General features: G+C 34.9%; 1 protein-coding gene across 2 annotated transcripts in view; it reads left to right on the top strand.

Moving 5' to 3' along the window:
• The window catches only part of LOC120631423 (apoptosis-stimulating of p53 protein 1), a 395,044-nt gene that overhangs the window by 197,858 nt on the left and 181,888 nt on the right, over positions 1-15,298 (top strand). For both annotated transcript variants that reach the window (XM_039901000.1, XM_039901002.1), the window contains one exon: positions 841-899. In XM_039901000.1, the coding sequence (XP_039756934.1) occupies positions 841-899 (59 nt within the window). The remainder of the gene's footprint in view (positions 1-840; positions 900-15,298) is intronic.

Here is a 15,298-nt window from a genome sequence, read left to right as displayed (position 1 = left end):
AAATTAAGAAACCAATCTATAAATATGTTTCGATTCATCGGTTAAAACTTAAAAGGCGTTGATTGCATTCGGGTTCAATAGTCGATATCGACGTGCATTCGGGGCACCTATTGAAAGAATGAAAGCTTGTCTGAAGTGGAACTGGCGGGTAATCGAATATCGTTCATTCAAAGCTTCGTTCAATGTAAAACATGACATTTACAGTGATTAGTTTAGTTATACTCGTAGGTTTCATGGTAAAATTGTCAACAAAAAAAATGAAAAACATATTTGACTGCAGTTTAGTACAAATCTTACAACTATGCAAAACGTCTAATAAACCAATTTTTGTGCCTAATATTTTTAAGTAGGTGGATCGCGTAACAAAGGCTAAACGTAATTATTGAAAAACTCGTATCATTCTTGTTGAACTTGATAACTCTTACTGCGTTATTAAATTGATAAGTTTAAGGGTCTATGGAAAATACAGGTGCTTTTAAGGAAAACTGCCCTAGGCTAGGATTCGAATGATTAAAAAATTGGCATGAAAAAGACTATTTTGCAATGAGTACTTTATTGAAATTTTAATCACCTCACAGAGCGTGAAATTGTATTAGGCTGGTGTCACTAGGTTTTAGTAGGATATTTTGCCGTAAATATCGGTATGCATATCATACCGACAGTATAATAGTGTATAATAATGTTTATCTATGGTACAGACATCTGTCCCTAACAAAGTCTTGGGGCAATTTGAGAAAGAGGAATACCTACTAAAATTGTTACTGTGACATTGTTTTTTTTTACCGATTTGTACGTAGGTACTAAATTACGCGTTTTAAACTGAATTCTGTCATTTTTCAGAGACGGGGAGCACGGATAAGAGCAATGGTATGAAGGAACCGGGATCCCCTGAGGAATTGGTAAGTAATCATAATCATAATTTAAGAACTCGGCACATTAAATTTAAACGTTAAAAAAAATTAGTTGTGTAATGATATTCTTATCACGAAAATTATCAAACTTTACTCATTTTTATTTACAGGGTAGACATCCTTGTAATACAGCGTTTATAGCATAATTACATGCGAATACAATGTTTGATACTCGGTATTCTTGGTTCATTCAAGTTTGTTTGTGATACACAAAGCTTTGTGTAAAGTCAAAGCTAGCATCGATTTTGGGAAGTTAAATACATAGGTACCTAGTATCAAGTAGGTCGTTTAAGGTATGCGTAAAGAAGACAACACATGTTAATCCTGACTGATTTATTTTCGTTACAAATTATATTGGGCCATAACGTAGAGACTACGCAAAAATTTTCGTCTTTAGTGTAGATGGATCGGAACAACTCGCTCTTATATTTAATCATTCATTTTTCTTTACACAAATCGTCATTATGAAGTCTATCAGGAAGACATCGCGAATAGAAGCTAGTAGTCCTACTTATTGACGAATATTATGAAAAATAACTGCGTCGAATTCTAATCCTAACTGATATTATTAATGAGTTTGTTTTTTTGTCCTTCCGTCACGTCCGAACTACGTAACCAATAGACTTAATATTTGGCAGAGATATAATTGAAAGGACAAAGAGTTACAAAGGCTACCCTCAGACCTGGAAAACATCACATTCCCAAGGGTGGTTACAGGGAGGGGTTAACCCTTTCATTGATGAAGGAGACCCGTACCTTTTAGTTTGCTGGTAAAAAGTTAACATGATGATGTTATATATGGTTTCCGCGTTTTTTTTAAATAGTGAAACAAACTCGGACGATGTCACGAGCAACAGCTAGTTGCGAAAAAAGCTTTTTAAAAAAACGCTTTATAATGGAATACGGACGTACCTAATACCCTAAAGACGTTAAGCAATCCATTGATCGTCTTCATTCCGGTAAGATTTATACCGCGCCCGCATAACAAATGATATTGTAATCCCAACAGCGATGTTGCATACTGCTCGATTGATCTTCGGGGAAATTCGTCGAGGTATCAGAAATTTAGAAATCAAAGGCTTTTGTGAGTGAATTGCTTCACGGGGAGTCCAATTGGCTTATATTTTTATATCTTTTGATGCTCTGCACGATTGAGTTTTTAGCACATTATGTACCTACAAGACAATTCAGCGAAAGCAACGCATTTTTTACAGTTATAAACGTATATTTAAGCGCAATATAAAATTCATAAACTAAAGTTGCTATTTCTTAACCGACTTCCTTCAAAAAGGACGAGGTTATCAATACATAAAGTTATTTGTTCTTTTGTGTATTTCCGGGCATAAAACCGGGCAATTTTTTAAAGCGTTTATTTCGGAATAGTCCCAGTTAAATTTATATAGATCTAGATTTATATAGATAACACGTTTCGGAGAGACAACGAAACCCTTCGAATAATTACAGCAAATCAACCTCGATTGCTGCGGTTGCATAAATATGCATTGTTTACGCAATCACACAACACAACATCACGCCTGTACACTCGAAAACGTTACGCAGACGTTTCAGTTTATCGGAATACTATCACATTTTATCAAAGTTAGTAGATAGTAGTAGTAGTAGACGTTAGTAGATAGAGATTTTTACACGAAATGAAGCTAGTTGTATAGTTTTCGAACTGGTTTTATACAAAAAAACAATAGTTTTTTTTGTTAAATCTTATTTACATCTTTGTTTCTTGTTTAACATTGCTCAGTATTATGAATAAGAAATGGTTGGTTTCTGTAAAATACGACTAATTCACAGGAAATATGGAACCTACTCAGATGCACGCACCGATGAGGCCCCAAAACTAGTACCCCCGACCGATATCCTGAGATAATAGCTTCGGGGCCTCGTAGGTGCATCTGTATGAGTGGAACCGGATACCACTTGGAACATTTGTTCGTAATTTCCATACTGCTTTAATAATTATATTTACTGTGACTTTGATAGCCCAGGGCAGGCCCTCAACTTCACTTTCGGGGGGCCGAGTTCGAATCCCAGCACGCACCTCAAACTTTTCTAAAAGTGAAGACAACACATTTGTCTAAAAATATCACTTGCTTGGATTGGATGGTGAATGAAAAATTGTGAGGAAACCTGCATACCTGAGAGTTCTCCATAATGTTCTCAAAGGTGTTTGAAGCCCACCAATCCGCACTGGGCCAGCGTGGTGGCCTTAACTCCTTCTTATTGTGAAAGGAGACTCGTGCCTTGTAGTGGGCAGTACTGGGTTGATATGATGATGATGAATGCTAAACCTTTATCAAGCTTCACTAGCTAACTGTTTGAAATATCTGTCACCAGCTTCCAAGCTAATTATTTGACAAAATGAAATTACAATTTTATATCCAATATTTTATATTAATATTAATTAATAGTTTGTGTGTTCAATCAACCATGAATTTCGACATTTTAATTTACTGTTTATTGATTGACAGATTAATTAAGAGTATGGAAAACTTTATCAACGGGCGCATGCTCTGTGCATTCCAAAGCAGAAATGGGCTATGCTATTTGATCTATTCTATTTATAATATGCGACTCATTCGTTGGTTTAATGGCTAACATGACTAAAGATCGTGAAGGAGAGGAGATTATGGAGCTTTGACTTATATGCCATGCTAAAAAAATTGGTATCGTATCAGGACTTTTTAATACCCGTGTAAAGTAAAACAAGCGTTGGATAACGCTCACTTTCTGACTTCTTGTATCGGAGACCGATTCAGATGGTTCGGTTATCATTGTCATGTGAGAATGATCTATAAAGCCTGCTGCACAATGGGAGCAGCATGGAACTCTTAATACTTTTCTAATTAACTACCCAGCAGGGACAAAGTTTACTTTTATTGCATACATAAAATAAAACAGGATAATCAGTAATCTCTACATACTATGTTTATTATAAAACAAAATTTTATTAAATTGATTAAAGATGTTAATTGCGCGTTTTGATTTTTTTCTGTTCAAATTATTTTACTTAGTCCAAGATAGCTTATTAAGAAATATGGGTAATTTTTTTCGCTTCTAATAACTTCATAGATATAATATTGATAAGTGTAAAACTAATGTCGTGTGGGTCATCTCCAAAAACAATGTCGAATACCGGTAGCAGTATCCACGTTGCCTAACTAGGTGGCGCCACATGATCCTACATCGCGCTTTCGAAGTTTTAAGAAATGCGGCCATTTATAAAACTTCTCAAAATTAATGCTTGGACCTCGTCTTCCAGCACTCAACCTGGTGTTGAGTGGAAGATCTTCATATTAGTTACAGCTCCCGTAAAATCCTCATTTTAAAATACTCAGCATCATTTTGGAATAATCTAAATAGGTTGAGGATGATGCAAATAAAGTCGCGAGCAAATGCCAGTGTCTGATATTATCATCCATACAACAGCATAGACACAGGCGTCAATACATATATATCAACGTGTAGGCTCTGCGATGACCCGCCGATGATAAATGACCGACCTAAATGTTGGTTGTATTGGAGTTTGATTGTATTTGTTGACTGTTGGTATCACGTGACTGATATTGATGGCACCTCATCAATTATAAATTAAGATTTGGTCATACATGCTGTTGCAGTAAACCTATGATGAAATTTTGCAGCAACCCTGGTATCTTCTGCAAATAAGAATTCGAGTTCCTTAGAAGTTAAAGTAACTTTTAATACCTAAGTCTATTTCTGCTTACCTGTCTAATACTGTTATAAATATTTCTATAAATTTTTGTGTAAAAAAAAAGCATCACAACAAGAATGGATTTTTTTCTGTCAGTATGTTTTTATTATTTTCGTTACAATTTGAAAGTAAAATTTACACTACAAAGTAATAAAAAGATTGTTTTCAATATAAGAGAAGTAAGAAAAAATAGTGAAAGAAAATAGTAAGAAATACTTTAGTAGTACTAAAGCATTTTGTGACCGAGCTCGTCCAGGGATGTACTGCCATGCTTATTTCTGCCGCTTTCTTACTCCGAGAAGAGCTCAAAAAACTACTAATAAAAAACTGTAAAAGTGAATTTGCTATAATGAGGAGTTCATTCGTACAATATTATTTGCAATACAGTCAGCATTTCGAGTTTCAAATGGTATCGGAACAGTTAGCAATAAGGGGATGCGCATACATTTTCAATGAAGTAGTTCAGGTAACTGTGAAGTGTGTAAGCTTTAGGACGAATACTGTGTTGTGCTATGAAGCTTGCAGCTTTGGGAATACTACTCGTATTTAAGATGAAAACTTTAGTTAATTATTTATTTATAAATAAAGTTTTTGGTCCATGTTGTTGCATTTCTTCAGTCTTGTTCAGTTATTGCATTTCTGATCCTAAACCTAGTCTCTAAAAGAAATAATAGTAATTGCTATTTTCTACGATGATCTTTTAACATTATAGTATTCTAAATATTTTTATCATCATCATCATCATCCGCAGGCTCTTAATGTCCCACTGCTGGGCATTTAACGACTTTTATCATAACTACTAAATTTGAGAATAGGTTAGAGTTTCTTCCAGTATATTTCATATAATGCTTCATATGAGTCCCACTCAAATGCAAAACCTAGGTAAGAAAGTCCCTCAAAATCAGTAAGCGATAGTAACATATTAAACCAATACTCAAAATCTAGTTATTTTAAACCACGCCAAAATAGTAAGATCTTTTGAGAAAACCGATATTACATTATGTCAAATTTTATGACAACTTTATAGCTTCGTCAATTCGTCCATTTGAAGTATAATTTCCTTTTTAGATTTACGAGTAGCGACTAGAAAATGGTTAACCAACTGGATACTTAAATCGTCTTTAGCGGCTGCAAATAAGATGATAATGCTTAAATTGAATGCTCGAGATCAAGAGCTGTGACATCGTTTCACACTAAGAGGCAGAATGTTATTATCCATTCCGACTTGGGACAAAAACTAAAATATTGCTTATCGTTCTTAGTTCTTGACATTCCGGTTTTTTTTATAGTAATGTACTCAGGGTTTAATGGAATTAATTTATCGTATGAAAAAAGGGTTAAACATACCTACTTTCGATCTTTTATATAAGTGCTAGACTTGAAAATAACAAAAAAATAACACTGCGAACACTCTTCTGAGCAGTAATTGCTTTGACTTACTTCATTATGTAGGTATATCATAAATCTAATTGAATGATAAAATATTCATCTTAAAATCCATTTATACAAATAGTTACTTAAAATAGTCGGAAGCCGAAACTTTTTTTTAATGTATAACGGGGAATAAATCCTTAATAGTACCCTGCTCTCTGCCTTTTTTAATCACGTAATACAGGTGCGTTCGATTTTAAAAAATCAGGCATCACAAAACGGGTTGAGTCACCTAAGTATTTGAGGCCTTTAGTTTGACTTCATACTTCACAGGTCATTATCACTAGTATCCTATAATAAACGAGACCTAAGATACATAACTACGGTTTTCCGAACCGCATTTCGATCATTGCCGTAAGTCTTTATAAACGGACACGAGACATGTGCCCAGTAGTTAGACATTATCTAACCAAGATGATAAAAATAATAACTCAGAAATATCTTCTCTTATCGAGATAGAATGGAGAGTGCTGTCAGTGAGAGCAAATATTCTGGCACGCAGGTTTGCACGATAACGTTGTTAAAGTCACATTGTTCAGAGCCTATTTCAATAATTTCTACAAGTGCAGCTTGTGGGCCAAGTACCCTCTGAAAACTAACATCGCTCTGCGGCGGCATCGCTCGGCTCAAAAATCAGAGTGTTGATGAAGCTGTCCCGCTTTTATAGCGCATCAGGGATATTTGCGTAGGCGGGAGTCAAAAGATTTGGCTGTGGGAGCACCAGCAGCCTCCTAAAGATCATTGCTAGCAGGTTAGGCTGCTGATATCTGAATCACTGCTGTGCTATTTAAAATGGATTGGAGCGTCAGTGATTCGCATATCCAAAAATAATTTCCTTTCACTGGAGGACTGAAATAATGTTATTTTTATTATATTATTATTATTACAGGTATTATATCTCGGATATGAGTTAAAGAATCTTTACACCGGATAGGTCTAAAAAACTAATAGCCGCCATTTGGAAGACATCCAAAAGTTATGTAGAGTCTCATAAATTGAGAACACTGGACATGGTCGTTTGATCTTGTCTTTGATGTATGGATTACCTACGTACCTATTTAAGGTTAACTTGTGATTTTGTTTTGGAACAATATAAGAGATACTTGATAATATTCATATTTTATTTAAATATTTTTGCTCATTCCGTAAACATATTTTCGAAAATTAAATAATAATATATGCCATCACCGGGCAAATATATATTAAAGAAATGTGTTCTTTTATTCTAAATTACAAGTTAACCGATTACTTATTTTATTAAAATATATATATTTAAGTAATTAAATAATGACAAGAATATCGAAGAAGTTTTAAATTTTTTTCGTATTTGAAATAGATACATTCAGATTATTTCTTAATAAAGTAGTAGAATTCGAAGTAGTTTATGTAATAAAATAGTTAAGTAATAAATTATAATAGCAATGAGATTATACATAGGTATATAATGTTTATAGAACACAACCTTTAAACAAATTGAAAAACGTTTTCACAAAAGCTTATTCGACCAATCACAATATAATTTTATTACGAAACATTAAAATTAATGACACATGAAACCAATTTTGACCCACGCGACAAAAAACAAACCCGTTGGCGGAGCCAGCGAAAGAGACGAGATATGATCACACTAGAGACATTTCGTTTTATAACATTATGTCAGAGTTAGATAGTCATGGCTAAGTCACAATTTGTATTAATCCACACTTAATAAAAATTAATATTTTTCCTTGCTTTAGACAAATATAACCGGGGATTGCGAAAATTCTGTTCGAGTTTACTTTCATTGAGATTATTAAAAAAAACGCATATGAACTCTGTACGAAATACAGAGTGCAATAACGGCTATTTCTTTACACCAGACCGGTACTTAGAATTTTTCTTTCATTCACACACAAAATTTGGCATATTGCGTGAATTGAATCCAGGTGGTCGTAATATTCTAGCAGCTGAAGCTCCTTTCCGAGGCGAGTTCCATACAAGATCTGCATTTTTTTAACCAGCCACTTCCCACCACCTTTGCAACTCGTCAGGCAACGAAATCTCTAGTCCACAACACTTCAACTCCAGCGGTCATCGGTTTTGTGATAGACAAAGGGATTTACGACGACTTTATTATCGCTAGTGTGGCCTCGTACTAGGCTGGGTGTAAACATCGTAACGGTCTTTGCGACCCCGATAGTGTCACACGCGCTAAACACAGAGATGTTGACTGATACCTGAGGGCATTAGGCCTACTTTTTACGCGGCAGGCTTGTTATGTGGTATACCACAGTTAGAAGAATTATATCCCGCTATAGCAGCCTAAAAATAGCAAGTCCCACATAGCGCCGAACGTATTAATTATCTACAGGCAATAACGGTACGACGCGACGCTGTGGGTGTTTTGTGTGTGCTCTTCTAAGAAGCCATGAAGGTATTGTACCAATTTTATGTCATTATTCTAAAATAATACACTTTAATGATGGAGTGGTTTATTGATCCTCTAGTGCGTATATTTAGTATATAGAATAGCCTTGCATTTGACTGCTATCGTGCTGGGTAGTAAAGAAAGGAAAACCTTTAAGTTAGATAGGGTTTTTATAAAAAGGTCTACTTGTAGGAGGTCTAGATTGTCCATTTATTTGGCGTATGCGCGAAAGTATCGTAACTTCAGTTTTAAATATTGTGTATGAAATCTTATGTGTTCTTTTTAATTACATACAAACTTGTTTCATTATGCAGGTATATTCATTTTAGTGGCGCTATATAAAAGCACATTTATTTTACATTTACGAAACTGCTTATTCGTCTTTTGAGTGGTCACCCTTTATCAGCACTGTCAGATGATTTGACAGTAACGAGTGACAAGATTACATCGTTACATCGTAACACCTTCAAACTAGAAATGTTTGTTTACTATGTGTCTTCATTAGTCTCTTACTGTTATAAAAAGGTTTTTATAAGTATTCAACATTTTCTCTTAATATCGGATTATGATTAGACACTATTATATAGGAATATTGAACTTCAAATTTAAGATAAACAACCTTTTTTACTATAATAAAAATAGTATCCAGTTAGTGCAATAAAGTCAACTTAACCATCCTCTAAGATTGGAATATAAAGTTCATATTCAAACAGTACTTTATTTAAAATACATTCTAGTTTTTAGTCTAAATATTATAGTAAAACGTTTGATCTTAAATAATATTTTATTTATATAATAACTATTTAATTACAATGACTTCATTACGGGGCGTCAGCCCGTAATTTTTAATTTTATTAAATACTTATTTAAAGAATAGTATATATACAGTACTGCCCAAGCCTGAAACAAAGCAATTGACGGCCGAATATAAGACGGTTTATGAATTTATTCAACGATACAGTTAATTGGACTGAGAACAATATTTTAACAAACGAAGGTTTTATTAAACTTGTGAAAACGTTTACGTTAATATCTGTTATTGTAATGTAAATGGTGTATTATTTCACAGTATTCCTAAAAAAATATTGATATTGTTTTTTATTCTATTAAGTCGTTAGGAGCGCCAACAGTATATAGCACAAGCTCACGTTTTATTCACGTTTTTTAAATAAGCTATAATTTTCTTAAGAAATGTTCTTTTTCTATTGGAAATAAAGTACTTTACCGCCTATTTAATGAAAATTATGACCGAATCGAATTAATTACAATTGTTTTTTATTCTTCCAACCCTTGCATTTAAATGAGAAACTGTAAGTCAACCGTGATTTTGTTCTCCTTTGAAATGTTACCCGTCGTTACGTTCTCAAACATTCCTTGGACCGAATTCAATTCAATGGCATGCTCTATTTTTTGCATTGATTGAACGATTTGAATTCAGAAGTTTGCTGTAACAAAACCTCGGAAAATATGATATCGACGTCGAAAATCCTTTACAAGATTCAATAACATTTTTTAAGTTACTTTTGTGTAGTATTTTTGGTATGTAATGTTTTGTATCTGCATTAAAAGCGCCAAGTCGGTAATCGGTAACAACAATCGGTAGTATATCTTGAGATTTTTCCAGAGATAGCTGCATCAGTGACTATAGCAAAATGGTATGTTATCGATATTGCAGTGTTTTATCATAATCATTATTAGCCCACTCCGGGCTCACTTCAGGGCACGGGTCTTCTCTTAGAATAAGCAGGGTTCAAACCGCAGTCTACCGTGGTGGTTAAGTGCGGGTTGGTAAACTCCACACGGTTTGAGAACGTTACGAAGATCTCTCAGGCATGCGGATTTCCTCACGATGTTTTCCTTCACCGCTGAAGCAATGATATTTAATTGCCTTAGTTGCATATAACTCAAAAAATGGATGATGAATTAAGTTGAGTTCCGTGGATCGAATTTGGTCTCTCAGACAGGGAAGCCGAAGCCACCAAGCTATCACAGTATCCGGTACGAGGAATCGTTAAAGTGTCTGATACTGTAGATATTTATGATGGAAGCTTCAAAAATAGCATTTTGGGATGCGAGGTCACCTGGTCTACGATTGAATAGTAATCAACTTTTATGAAATCCAGCTTCACGTGATAATCTACTTGAGTAAAAGAGTCTGCTCAAGAATCTGTTTAAACAAAATCGCCGAAACCAATCTGCCAGTCTGCATCGGTGAGTCGGCGTCTATATAAACTTTGTGTATTATGATATTAACAGATGTTGTAATGATTGTTAACAAAAAGTCATTAAATTTGCATTACATTTACATCTTCTATAGTATAAGCTATGGCGTAATCTTGAAAATCTCGTCACAAGGAAAAATCCCCTTTCGAGGGAAATCTTAGGTTTGAACGAAAAGCTTACGCAGATGAATAACGCTCCGAATTGCTTTCGAAGTAATGTTTAAGAAACTTAAACGCCAAATACATACAAGAGTAAATTATAAATTTCAGTCGAATCTGTAGTTATCGACACAGCTCTGTGACTTACAAAGCTTTACTGGCAACGGGTAACGGGTAGAGAGCACTGATGGATGTTGATTACATAGTATGGTGGCTCTACTAAACCCGCTCTTGGAAACAAAGCGTCGGTAGTATACGATGGACAGACGTCATGGTAAACAGCGTAAGCCGCGAGGTGTAGAACTCTCTACTAAACACACGTTCAGCTGTGGGCGATCATTGATAGTGATGATGACGATGATAACATATAAATTAACGTAGTAAGAGAGTTGTTTAATTCAAAAAATCGTAAAATGTTGCTGCTCGTATTCCTTACTAAGATTTTAATAAAAGTTTTTTTGTTTCTTTGCCCCTTCTTTGCGCTATAACTAAGCAACCAATTAAACATAACTTAAAAAATTAAATCCATAATAAAAGCGAACGAAGAACGCGGACAACAGCCAATATAATAATATTGTAGAGATAGGTATTCTACTCATAATCTAATCTATAAAATAAGGATCGAGTTCATTTGTATTTTGGTCCAAAACTGATGAATGGGGCCCATCGGTCGCAGATCATTCGGAAGCTTCATAAATATGTACACTACATTGTGTCATGAGTTTTTATGAGGGTCCACTCACGTTTGATTGATGATCGAGATTCCAAGGGTTTATTGATTCGCTTGTTACTACAGGGCAGCGCGCAGCGGCGACGCCTGCAATCGTTAGCCGACAATTGGTTAACATATTATGTTGATATTGATTGTCCTTTATTGTATAGTTTATGAAATAGGTATAACTATAAAAGGCTAAGAAGAGCTAGAGAAGCGTCAATAGCTGAGTTGGTTGGAACTCAACTTCACTTCAGCCGAGTTCGATACCCTCCAACTTTTTTAGTTATATGCGTTTTAAGTTATCACTTGCTTCAACGGTGAAGAAAAACATCGTGAGGAAACTAGCATGTCAGAGATTTCTACATAATGTTCTCAAAGGTGTGTTGAGTCCATCAATCCGAACTGGGCCAGCGTTGTGGACTACGGCCTTAACCGCTTACTTTGGGCCTATATGGAGATGGAGATGTGTGTATTTTTGTAGTATAAAAAAAAACCTGCGTTTATTTTGGATATAGCTATATTGTATCTCTACAAAACAAAGTTTTTATTATCTAAAACTCCAGTATCGTTTCGCTCTTTGTAATTAAAGGCAGTCGTTACAAAAAATGTGAAGTTAAAGCTTTAAACTTTGTTGTAAACATTCCTTAGCAGATTTTTATCCGAATAAAATTGTAATTGGTACAAAAGGCGTGCGAAAGTGGAGATGCGTGAAGCGCCGCTCGCGTGTCCAGACGAAATCGAAGAATTTACCGGGCAAGCGTAATTTTTGTATGCTACTGTCTGGTAGCTGATGCGTCGGCATGCAAATGTTACAGACACTAATTAAATGGAGCACGCAACGCTGGCATTTTGTACCATTACCGACGTTTTGTTGGCAAAGTTTCTGCCCCTTTATTGGTATAATTTTGAGACAAATATTAGGGCAAGGTTATCATGATATTATTTGAATGACCTGGGAAGTATGAAAGAGATCTCAGAGTCTATGTTAAGTTGTCTATTGAGGCTGTATTGAATGGCTGTACCTTTATAATAGGTTGGGGTAAAAATCTTTTCGCATTATAGTATGTATGAACTTGTAATAAAATCTCTTTTGCTATACTATTTGTATCTGGCTAGTTTTGATATCATTAAAAGTTTAAATTTTAAAGAAGATATTTCCAAATTCAAATTAGGAAAATGAGTGATTTTTATTTGTTTTTTTGTACTGTGAAGATGAGTGAATCTAATGAAGAAATTCGATACATCGTAAAATTTTCCTGAAAAAAAGGTAAAAATGCAAAATTTGTAAAAGTGGAGCAAGATCGGCTTATCAGTAGTTACAACGTAGGTGAAGAACTGGGAATTGACCACAAAACAGTTTTAGCGCATTTGAAAAAAAACTGGGTACACAAAAAAGTTGGATATTTGGGTACCCCACGGCTCACTGAAAGAAACCTAATGAACCGTGTACTCATTTGTTACAAAAAATCACTTATCTCGGACTCAATGTCTCGTACATTATTACAGAAAAATTTTCTACCTATTCGATCGCCTAAACTGTTATCGAAGAGAAAACAACATCTAGTAACAATGCTGCAATCAGTATTTTCACTAGATGGCGGTCTTTCGATTCCATACAAATCGTTTTTCACTTTCACGCGATTGAATAAGTAGACGGAGATAGAAAACCTTACCCTGAGGGAGGACAAACCTTGTGAATGTATAAACCTATAACGTGCGTGTGGGTTAAAAGAAAAAGTTTTCCACGAACAACACGACGCAGTTTTATGGTAGCTATGTAAATATATGTAAAACATACCTACTACTGACATACTAACCGCTATTTTTAAATGCATCACTTTTAATAGTCACAGTGCTTTTGCATTTGCATAATGTAGGAATTATATACTAATTTGATTATTGTAATATTATACGTGATCCTTTACTTTTCATTCAGTTGAACCCACACTGTGATTATTTTATTGCCTTTTTTTTAATACTGTATTTTTAAAGTTTATATTTGGAACAAGGGTTCAACAAACAGCTTCTATTCCTAATAAGAAAATGAGAACGCTTAAGAGACAAATCCCTTAAAATAATGGGCTGTCTTCGAACAAGTATTTCATTATGGAGAATAACAGGTTTATCCGTACCTTCAATAATTATTAAACCCTTCCTTTGAAATACGAGTACGGACCATAAAGTATAATTGTTATCTTAGAAGGGAATACCTAAATTGGTAATAACGTTCAAAGGTCTTGGGTATAAAATAAACTATATCATTAATTACCATTTTAGTTATTGGCTGCCCCGAAGTAACTTTTGTGCCACACTCCGGGCTTTTTAGCAAAAAACATTTATTTTCGGAATGTTTGTTGCTGAAGCGTTATAACAATGTCACCGGGGATGGAGGCTTGTGCAAAAGCTCGCCAGGACAGGTTTTCCCTGGGCTCGACGTTATCCGAGGGTAACAAGGTATCGGGAACGTCGATATAAGGGTTACCTCCTGTAAGGTCTCAGACTTTGGCTCAAGACGACATTTGGACTGAGTGTAAGTTTTGGATTTGGGTTAAGTCAAAGACCCCTGTCAAAAATCGGAGCCCTCATCTCCACTGACAAAATTTATGGGATATATTTTCGACTGTTATTTGATCATTAGGGTCGTAAAGGACGTATTTGGGTCATCTTCTGATGACAACGGCATTCGTGTCGTGAGTGTAGCTGGACGGGTTTGGGTGTCAGGAAGCGAGGATGGAATGGACCATACTTAACTCTAAAATAAGTTAATTATGTCACGTTTTGCTACAACAGCATAATGTTTCAAACTCCAATTTTGCAAGCGTGCAAATGTAATCGTAACTCTTACTATAATTTTTGTTACTCCGTGAACATCTTTAAGGAAGATACAAACGATCAAACACGCAACGGTGTTCATAAAACTACTACAAGAATTAGTAGATTACCTGCAAATATGACTAGATAATAATATGACAAGTATGACAACTTTAACTGTTTAAAATACCTATTTAAATATAGATTTCATAGTAATAAAGAGTTAGTATTCGACATAAATGTAACCTTTCTTGCTACGATACTTTATGATTACTTCTCTTCCCTAAGCATTCCGTTTTTTCTAAATCATATGATACTACATCTGAAATATAGAAACAGAAATAACGAACCTTAGCAAATGTTTGACATTGTGATTTTTCCTATTACTGAGGCATGTGTGCGCAAACATGGATTGTTTGGCTATCACGTGATACATACAGGTTGTTTTGGCGGGATTTGGTTAGGCGCTTTTGAAGCAAACATTTGGTTTTTGGGTAAAGAAGGAATATTTCGTATCAATGATTTTCTCGTTACACAAACTATTTCAAAAAAACAAAAAAAAATTGAATGCTTATCACATTCAATTTTTTTTTTTAAGTAGGTATTGCAAACTTTTTTTTGTATCCATTTAGAACAGTCGCCCTTATGTCAAATATTTTATAACATAGCTTTGTTTTTCTTGCCTGGATAAAAATAATGTCCGTTACAAATTTTGTAGTAAAAAAAGTTTTGCGCTTATGACTTAACAGTCCAGTGCTGGACTTGAGGCCTCTCCCAATGCCCATAATCACCACGCTTTGCAGACGGATTGGTGATCGTATTAGATGGTAGTAGTAGCACTGAGATCGCTGCTGCCCGTTCTCCGTTATATTTCCTTAGTCGCCTTGTACAACACCGACAGGTAGACGAGAGGTG

The sequence above is a fragment of the Pararge aegeria genome, chromosome 18 (genome assembly GCF_905163445.1).
Source record: "Pararge aegeria chromosome 18, ilParAegt1.1, whole genome shotgun sequence".
Classification (NCBI taxonomy): Eukaryota; Metazoa; Arthropoda; class Insecta; order Lepidoptera; family Nymphalidae; genus Pararge; species Pararge aegeria.
The sequence above is the reverse complement of the archived record's forward strand: the minus strand, read 5'-3'. Positions and strand labels throughout refer to the sequence as shown.